The sequence below is a fragment of the Malus domestica genome, chromosome 11 (genome assembly GCF_042453785.1).
Source record: "Malus domestica chromosome 11, GDT2T_hap1".
Taxonomy (NCBI): Eukaryota; Viridiplantae; Streptophyta; class Magnoliopsida; order Rosales; family Rosaceae; genus Malus; species Malus domestica.
In genome coordinates this window covers 40264238-40274996 of record NC_091671.1, presented here as the reverse complement: position 1 = coordinate 40274996, position 10759 = coordinate 40264238, and the positions used below count along the sequence as shown (strand labels likewise).

General features: G+C 34.8%; 1 protein-coding gene across 1 annotated transcript; it reads left to right on the top strand.

Annotated features, from left to right (window-relative positions):
- Nucleotides 1-4886: 4886 nt before the first annotated feature.
- Nucleotides 4887-5860, top strand: LOC114819482 (calcium/calmodulin-regulated receptor-like kinase 2). Its single transcript, XM_070808550.1, has 3 exons — nt 4887-5334; nt 5506-5678; nt 5783-5860. Exons 1-3 carry the CDS (start codon nt 4887-4889, stop codon nt 5858-5860), a joined length of 699 nt encoding a protein of 232 aa, XP_070664651.1.
- The last annotated feature ends 4899 nt before the right edge of the window (nt 5861-10759 follow it).

The following is a 10759-nucleotide window of genomic DNA, read 5'->3' as shown; positions in this document are numbered from 1 at the left end:
TGTTACGATTAGACAATGGGTGGATGAGAGCATCTATCACCATGTGTCTAAAGAAACTGATGTGCAAGCTCTTTGGAAGAAGTTAGAATCCCTCTTTGAGAAGAAGACTGTTGCCAAGAAAGCATTCCTTATCAAAGAGCTTGTCGAAGTTAGTGTAACCGAGCACTTGAACAAGTTTCAGAATGTGATCAATTAGGTAACCACTATGGGTTTGAATATTGAAGAAGAGCTGCTAGCACTTTTATTGCTAGGATCCTTGCCAGATAGTTGGGAAACCTTCGTCGTAACTGTAAGAAATTCGGCTTCTAATGGCGTACTGTCTATGGATGTTGTTAAGGATAACATGTTTAATAAAGAAACAAGGAGAAAAGCTTCAGGTGCAGGTGCTAGACAACTCTTTGTCACAGAGAAAACAGATAAAAATTATGGTGAGATGAGATTCAATGGCGACTGCCACTATTGTGGGAAAAATGGTCACATGAAGAAGCATTGTCGTAAATGGAAAAAGGAACAAAAGGATGGGAACAATACTGCAGATGTTGTGACTTACGATGAAGAGTTTCTTTAATGCAGATGATTGATTGTTTTTTGGCAAAGAAGTCTATAATTGCCTTTGCCAATGACGATGGTAGTTCTAATCAAGGGGAGCCTGGTCAAGAGAAGTCTAATCAAGAGGGTCTTGGTTAATGAGTAGTTCGATTAGGGGGAGCTTGGTTATGGGTAATTCGATCAAGAGGAGTCTGGTCATGAAAAGTTCGATCAATGGGAGTTTGGTCAAGAGAAGCAATCCTATTTTGGTATACCTTCCTCATGGTCTGGAGGGGGAGATTGTTGGGTTTTTTTTCAGCCCATGATAAGTTGTTCTAAGTCTATTGGGAATTAATAGTCCTAGAGGATTAAATTGTTTTCCCAATTGGAGTTGTTTTCCCAATTGGAGTTGTTTACCCAATTGGAGTTATTTTCTCAATTGGAGTAGGTTTTATAACTAGTTTTCAATTAGAATTAATAATCCTTATTGAAGAAGACCTTTATTATATCTATAAGAAGGGGCAAAGTGTGTGTGAGAGAAAACAAAAGAGAGTGTGTATTTCTTGTTCTTGTTCTTTCAGGTTTTTCGTCAAGTCCTAGTTCTAGAGATTTGGCAAGATTATTTGTTGTACTCATTATTGATATAGTGAAAGATTGTTGTTGCTGTCCCGTGAACGTAGGCACATATTGCCGAACCACGTAAACTCTTGGTGTTATTTATCTTAGTTATTTGTTTTTCGATTTCCGGATTTTGTTCTTATTTTTTCCATTCTTAAACGCGATATTCTCAACAGGATCTGCCCTTATTGGCATCCCTTGACCCTATTAAATTTGTAATAGATTTATCCTTTGAACTTTTTTTGACCCCTATAGCAGCAGCATATGAAATATTGGGCATTCGAATATTATTTATCAGCAACAAATGAAATATTATTAGAAAAAATTTCATCAGTTAATTCTATAATCCATAATTTTCTATTAGTTAATTACAAATTTCATTCGGCATTGGACATAATTTTCCGTTAGTTAATTAACTTAAATCCATTAACCAAGCCTTAAACACTGAAGACTAAAAGTGTCGAATTAGGTTTTTTTTTTTTTTTTTTTTTTTTACTGCTTGTAGTTTTGGTTGAGTCAGTGGTTGTTAATGTGATCAAACTTATATTATATGGTTGAGTTAGTTCATCTTGCTCAATTTTATCTAAAAAGTTTCATATATATAGACCTTACATTTCTTGAAGATTAACTAAAGAATTATATTTCTGACATGCGTTTGCATAATGAAATTTTCATGTTGAAAGGAATAAGTAGTCTTGCACAAAAGTTGGTGGAGACAAAGAGGGATAAACATTATCCCTTGGTGTAATTGCTAGTGAATAAAACATTGATTTAACCAGTTGTAACTGCTTCCGTTGGAAAAGCTTTTTCGGTGATGAATGTTGTGAAGAATCTACATCGTAATAGGATGTGTGATGAATGGTTGAATGATAGTTTGGTTGTATATGTACACTGAAAAATATGTATTTGATTCTATTGATAAGGATGTTGTGATACGACGTTTCCAAAATATGAGAACACCTCGTTGACAATTATAAATGGAAGTATGCTCGATTTTCTAAAGCAATTTTTTGACCCTACTGTTATAAATTCCTGACTCCGCTACTGTCTGGTAATGCCAATTTTGCTCAAAAAATAAGATCCTAATATTGCCGGTTAAGTATTGTCTGTAAATTATTTATGGTCTAGTGTATTTGTGTTGGGTCTCAGTGTTAATCAAAAGAAGAAAAAAGGAAGTCCCTAACAACACCACTTTCTTAACCTAGTCAAATTTTGTTCATATAAACGTTTAACACTTTAAAAAATGTCATTACGCATTTCAAATATATAATCACAAAGTAAATTTCGTATAAAGAGAAAGATAAATGCATGATGAAATTTTATGCGTGCCCAGACAATTTTTTTTCATAAATACAATGTTCTTCTGCTATAATCAAAACAATGTTGTTGCACTATGCTATATAGTTAATATGTAATGCTAGAGAGACCATCTATTTAAATTATATTTTGTAGATCACAAAATGTGTCAGTTGATGTTTGGATTCTTTGTTTAAATTATTAAAGAATGTATCTAATCATCAACTGTCACATTATGTGGTCTAATAACATGGCCTCTCTAGCATTTTTCACAGTTAATTAGCACAAAAACTAGAGTGGGTAATATTAGGGAGACCATATTTTGTAAACAAAACCTAAACTATCTCTCTAATAGAGGTAGAGACCACAACACAAGTAGGTTCCATAGTTCAAATGTGGTTTACAAAATGTGATCTCCCAAGCATTTGCAAAAAGTGGAGATAATGTGTGAAAGAAAAAAAGTTAGATAACATATTTTAGCTCGTTGGACCATACCATGTCCATATTTAGTATGTTAATATGTTAATGAAGTGTGATGACATTAGAGTGAATGTATGGGCAATATTTGACATTAGTACCAAGTGGAATATCTTGCAAATAAAAGTTAAATTTTGCACAGTATACTAGTCAGGGGAGCTAGTCAACTAGATACAAGTTTGCTAGCTATGAAAACACAATTCCGAAAAATAAACTTAATTAATTAGAATGTCCAACTAACAACTTTTACCCAGATATATCTCACATGAATTCACAAACTTGAACACATTCACATTCATATAAGTTCATTATGCTAATTAATAACTAGATATGCAAGCAAGTTTGGGGGAAGTGTATACAATAGGTTTTGACCGGAAAAATCCCTAACTAATTTAAAAGAAACTGGGTACTCCAGGGAGTCCAGTGCACTAGTGTAAAATAAGGTTCATACAAAGTTAACCACAATAAGCTAAATTCCTAGACCTATTCTAAAGAGTAACTTGTACCTTTGTGCAACCTTATATTACACTAGCTGGAGTACTCTTCAGACTTCAGGAAAGCAACTTCATCCGTTGAGCTCATCACCTTATGGCATTGAGACGAAGCATGAACCATGCAAATAATATGAAGATATGAAAGAACATGCAACTATGAATAAATGTTGACCAGTTGGTTTCTTCAATCAAACAGTTGAAAAGAAGAAATTAACTGAGAATCCAAAACTAAGGTCTATATGAAGATTTGAAAATAAGTTTAACCATGAAGAATGCAAACATTTTCAGAAATAATGTAGAAGAGTTCGCACAAGATTTAACGCATGAAAAAGGTGGTTGGAGCTAGGGTTTGTGAAGAACACAAAGAGGAGGCTTGGGGAACTTAAAACACTATTGAAAATATAATTTTTCTAACCAAGGAGGAAATGAGATCCTCCAACCCTATTAAAATTAACCAAGATATTTTTGTTTGTAGCAACCAAATACACCACAGGATATTTTTGTTTGTAGCAACCAAATACACCACAAGACATGTGTCAAATGCAAAAACAATATGAAAAGATCAATGGTAAAAGACTAATTCTCGGGCAAAAGTTGTTTAGGTCATCCCATGAGGGTTTTCTAAAAATGTGTGCCAAAAATCATATGCAAAATACAAGTAGAACTTGACTAGACAATTTCACTAATCAGAATGCATAAGAAGAATGAGGATTCTGAGGATCTTCCAATCACATCCTTTTATTATACATCGTGTGGTCATAAATCATTGTAAATTTTTTTATTTAAAATTGAATATAAATAGTACCTGAAGAAAACTGACCGCACGATATACAATAAACGACGTGAATGGAGGATCCCCAGGATCCTCACAAAGAAGATCCTCATTCGCATAAGAAATTTAAACGTGAAATGCATATGCATATACAAATCTCACTTGAGTTGAGGCAACACCATTTACACTTTGATTGTTTCATAACTCAGACTTCAATACCAAGTATCCTAAATTCTAATCTAATGAAAATTGATCTAAAGAGCATATGTGATAAATAATTACAAGTTTTGACAAGGATAACCAAATACTACTAAGTCGACTTCACAATATTGGTGATCAAATTTAAAACTTAAAAGCAAACGGCCGGAACATTTAGTAATAAAAAAAGCTATAAGACAATATTCCTGCAGCCGTCCGTCCGACCAAGGAATAGTTAATCACGTCTTTCTTGGTTTTAGGTGGTAATAACTAAAAATCTAGCTATGATTTAATTTCTGATTACTAAACAGTACCCCAATGATCATTTCCAACTCATAGAAACTGGTCCACTGCAACGCAATGCGTCTCTTGTACCGAGTGTTGATCAGGGATCCATTTTTGTATTTACCTTCTTACATGAACCGACGATAAGCTCGGGAAGGGATCGTGAGCAACATTGCAGGAGGGGTAAGAGAAGAAAATTAAATAGATCAATAGGGAACATGACGCTGGAGGCACATAAAGAAAGTGATCAAAAGGTTCTAGATGAGGCTTCTCTGCATAACTACAATAATTCTTCAAGAAGATTCAGTGATCAGCCTGATTTTGTGCTAGGGCAACCCCTAAAGGTGAGCTGGGAAACAGTTGAAGAGATGACATTTGGGTTTAGGACAAGGATTCTTGCTGATGAGAAGAGTGACTATTCGGTGTATGAGGGATTCTGGGAGCCTGTTTATGGGTCACAAGTAATGGTGATGAGATACAACACGACTGCTTGTACTAGTACTTCTCCTGGTAATAGTAGGGGCGTTCTTGAAGCTGAAAAGAAAGCGGCCTTGTCTATGCATCACAAGAATATACTGAGCCTCGCTGGTTACTGCAATTGTGACAATACTATGATTCTCATATTTCCCTCTGCGAAAAGAGGCTCGTTGGAAACAAACCTCTATGGTAAATTAGTAATTAAGTTTCATCATAATCATGTCAACGGTTAGTTTTTTTTAACAGTTCAAAAGCGTGATTGACTATTTTAGAGTGTCAATAAAATACCACCCTAATTATATTCGTAATTCGCTATGTTTGTTTACTTAATCAATATATGTTGTATTACTGTTACTGTAGGCACATGTTCTGTAGCAAAACACTTGATATTGACATTTCAAGATAGACTGAAGATAGCAATAGAAATTGCCCGAGGGGTTCGATATATGCATGAAGAATGTCCTCAGGGCCCTATTGTTCACGGCGAATTACTCATCAGCAATATTTTTCTGCAACGTGATTTACGTCCGCTGGTGAATTTTCGAAATTAATTAGCCCAAATTTTCATTTGATTTATTTTCACATTATATAGTAAGGATGCTTTGTCTAATTTTAATCAACTGTGTGCTTGTAATAGATCTCTGGCTTCGGGAAAGCTACATGGCTTCATCTTAAGCAATTATCAAAGCCAATCCCCAACCAAAAGTATGCATAAATCTATATTTAATAGCTTAATAGTTTCCTCATGTACATTGACTCGTTATATATTTTGGTGTTTATAAGGTTTTCCCTCCGCGATTATATAGACCTGGAATCATGTGTTCGATTAAAATCCGACATCTTCTCCTATGGAATCTTGCTTTTGAGGCTGTTTTGCAAAACATCTGTGCCACGGGACGACAAAACTTTAATTGAATGGGTTAGTAAATTAAGCTATTTCCCTTATAGGCTGCATACTTTGCATCAATATCTCAAGTCAATTGTTCATATACTGTTACGAGCTTTAACTTCGCATATAAAATTGTGACTGACTTAAAATATCATCATAGTAACATCTCATTGCATGAAAGTTCTTCTCCATTCGGAGATGACTTTGTTTTTACATGTCAGTACTTAATATTGATCTTTGGCTTATATATATAGGCCCGTCCATTGTTGATGAAAGGAGCATTCCACGAGTTATTAGATGAAAAGTGGGACGCAGACATACATGAAATGTTTAGAGTTATGTATACTGCATCTCAGTGCATAGAGACGAGTCCAGATTCGCGACCATGCATGAGCGAGGTATTTCATTAAATATCTACATATTATATATCTCTAGGGACAGATACGTAACAGCATTTTTTAACACAATTTTTTACACATATTTATGTGGGATCCACTTTGTAATATATTTCAACAAGCCGAATCGTCTATCTTTTAAAACATCATTCATAAATCATCCTTAAAAAAATTAGACATATCCAAAAATATTAAGACATTCATTTGTAGTTTAGGAAAATCACTAACACGATTCTATAAAGAAATCCCCCTTAATCCAATGGTCATATGGTTTCGATTTGGGTGATTTTTGGTAGACCTAGAAGATGTGAGAATGTGAAGGTAAAAAGAGTCCCACATTGGTGAAAGGATAAACCTTGCAAGGGCTTATAACATGTTGAGCTACTTCCCATATTGCCAATTGGTTTTATGGTGAAATCCTAACTTTCTTCATGGTATAAGAGCAAGTTGTCCTATGTGTGAAGCTCAATGCTACACGTGCTCCATGTCATCCCGTTTGTGTTATCCGTGTGTTAGGTTTGAAAATTCGTCCCGTTTGTGTTATTCATGTGTTAGGCTTGAAAATTCGCCACACGTTTGAAAGCGTGTTTGAGAATGAATTCCACATTGATGGGAGGAGGGACCTTGCATGGCTTATGAGTAAGTTGATCTATTTCCCATATTGTCAATTAGTTTTATAGTGGAACCTCAACTTTTTTTTATGTTATCGTTGAAATACATTACAAAGTGAGCCCTACAAAGATGTGTAAAAAAATATGTAAAAGAAGAGGTGCCACGAATCCAACCATTCTCTATAACGTGTTTAATTGCTGATAATTGGTGTGTTTTTCCCTTCTCTATATTTCAGATTCTAGCTTATCTTAAAGGGGAAAAAAAATTTAATGTGATGCAATCATCGTCTTCATCGGTATATAACCTTCCATAAAAGATGGAGGAATAAGAGTTTTGTTGCAGTGGATACTCAATCAAGTTCAATTGGTATTGGCATATTATATATATTCATGCAATACCCCGAGGATGGATGCTATCAAAACAAGAATTATTAATGTCATTTGCACCTTATTCATCGACCATATTTTCAATAAAAATTAATAATTTGTATGTGAGATTGTCTTGTATTAAAAGAGTGGTCAGCAATAAACAGATCAAAAAATGGTGGAACAAATGAAAGTTAGCGAGCTATAATATATCTTGTAATGTTTTATGGATATAATTGAAGCAATGTACCTGAATTTTGCCCAATTGGAGCTTTGGTTTTGAACAAAAATTTTATGGGTATTGGTCGTTGAATTTGTTATCATTTGGAACAATCATCTTTCTGACTAACTCCGTTATAAATCTCATCCAAAGTGAAGGGTTTAAGGAGGCGAAAAATGGATGGAAACAAAGTTACCCAAAATAACTATTACTCCACATTATTACAAGTTCAAGATCAATGATTCGATACTCACGAAATAAAAATTCAGGAACCAAAGATTCAATTGAGCTAAAATTAATGACAATTGCTACTATTATCTCTATATTTATATATATTTTCTGGTCTTTTTCGAATTTATGTTTGGACTGGCTTCAACACATGTATACAAATTCACGAGGCAACTTGAAAAGCCAGCAATATTTGGTCTATTCATTGTGGCAATTAGTCGAAGTTTCAACCACACAAAGATGATAAACTAATTTCCAAGTTATTTATAAAAACAAATCGATTAGACATATTTCATATTAATTTGTGCTTTCAAGGTGAATTATTATGGCCCGTTGGGGTGGAAATTGCCCTATTACCTTGAATACTTAGAACATGGTTAATTTTGACCTAAATAAAAAAGTGACGATGAATCTATTATTTATTTTTTATACAACCAATCACTTTAATGTCTTAGTTTAAATCCCATTAACATAAGACAACAGATGCTTAATCTGGACGAACGTATATTCCGACTCCAAAGCAGCCAAACTAAAGCTGAAAAGAAAAGGCCTGAGAGTCAGAGACCTTTTTCCGTCTTCTTAATTGTAAGATGGAATCATGGAATCTTCTTATTTTATCCTTGAAGACTTGCACTATTCAAATGGTTGGTTTTTTCTTCCATTTTTTTATTTTAATTAATCTGCTAATAGTTATTTTTTTAAGGGAACAATAGGATTTTGTCAATGAAAGAGAAAATGTTACAAGAGATTAGATTCCTCCACCAAACACTTTACAATTGGAGTGGGAGGATTCACATACCATTAATAAGGATTTTCAATATACAAACTATAGTCAGCTAGGCGGTGTGCCTTACCGTTAGCATGTCCGTGAATGTGGATAAGAGTAACTTCAATGATTGTAGGGACGTAGGCCTTGGTGTCCTCAACAAGTTGGCCAAATTCTAGACCAATTTGGTGACGGGTCCCTAGTTACCGAAATTTGAAGTGAGTCGCATTCAATATCAAGTCGTTGAAAACCCCTTATTGCCGCCATTGCCACACTTTGTCGAAGAGCTAGGGCCTCTGCCTACAAAGGTGAGAGGACATCTTGAAAGCTCTTACATGCAGCTTCCACAAAAATCTAGAGGAAACGCAAATCCCTACCAACATTTCACTCAAAGTTCCATGCACTTTAGGCAGCCAGAGGGCACCGCTGTCCATTTCTGGGTGAAGGTGTTGCCAAACAAATCATCATAAAACCATCAAACTGGGTTGGGGCATGCTCTGAAATCTCCTTTACCCAATCTCTCATTGACAATAATGTTGCAAAGCTTGGGTGGACACCAAAAGGAGAGGATAACCAAGCACATTTAGCATAGTGCCATTCTTTCAAGAGATGAGCAGTGGTCTCCTCATTTGAGACGAAGGATCAACCTCAATACGACGTTTTCGGAAATTGGATCTTGTGGGGATAATTGATGAAATTGAGGTTCTACCATAAAACCAATTGACAATATGGGGAGTAGTCCAAGACCATATAAGCACATAGCAAACCTTGTCCCTCACCAATGTGGGACAACTCTCAACACGCCCCCTCACGTGTAGCGGATTTTCAAGCCTACACGTGGACAACAACCGAGTGACTTGGAGCGCATGTGGCCGTTTGGCTTCACACGAGGACAACCCGCTCTGATACCATGATGAAATTGAGGTTCCACCATAAAATCAATTGGCAATATGAGGAGTAGCTCAAGACCATATAAGCACATAGCAAACCTTGTCCATCACCAATGTGGGACAACTCTCAACAATAATGTTGTGACATAGCATCTACCTTCCTACTTTTACTTTCAAAGGGATCTATGCTTTCCAAATCTTAAACCAAATACAATTAAAAGAGTTGGCAGAGGAAGAAGCTCCACCGTTGGTTTGTTGGATCCACTCCCTAGTTATGTAGGAACGTAAAGAAATTGCAAAGTTTATCGCCTTACGAAGAAGTTTAAAGTACAAGCAACGATGTTGAAAGAAATCAAATAATAGCATAATTCTCCAGAATAAAGTACAAAAATAACAAGCCATACATATGTGACAATATTAGTATACTCTATATGATAAATTCTCGATGAAAACACAATACAATGGCTTATAACTCAAACTGTTAAATGTAAATGATTCAGTTAAGGAAACAAACAAACGAAAAAAAGAAAGTAAAACACGATAACATAAAACATGATAAAAGAGAGGTAAAGAAACAAAATGGGAATCCAGCTCATAGTAAAATTCAAACTAGGCCATCAACACAATGTTTCCATTCTCATTGTATGGGCGGTGCTCTTAAGTAACTTTCAGTGTGATCAATGATTTTTACAATATCTTAAAATCCTCATTGTATCCGTCGTGTTTCAAAGCATTATATTTAGAGTGTGAAATCATAAAAAAACATAAAAAAATTGAAACATAAATACTAACTAATTAATAGATTATATGATACTATTATTTAACTTGCTTTATTTTCAACGAGGAAGATAAGAACAACAAATAAACTCGTGAACAACCTAACTGTAGCTGTCAAAACAGAAAATCAAGTGGATAACTATAGAGATAAGATACAATATCACAACGAAATTCACAACGAAATTCGCTTCACGGAAATAAGTCAATGACACAATATCTTGAGAGAAAAAAAAATTGGTGAGAAGGGAAGTTTCTCATTACTTGGGGAAGATTGGCAAATCTACAAAAGTCAAAGGGCACATATTAATATATAAAAACGCGGAATGACCTTTGATACAAAAATGGACTTTTTCTCCGACGTGTCAATCGTGTGCGGCAATATTAGTATACTATATATGATTAAAAGACAAGCAACGACGTTAAAAGAAATTAGACAATAGCATAATTCTCCATAATAAACTACAAAAACGAC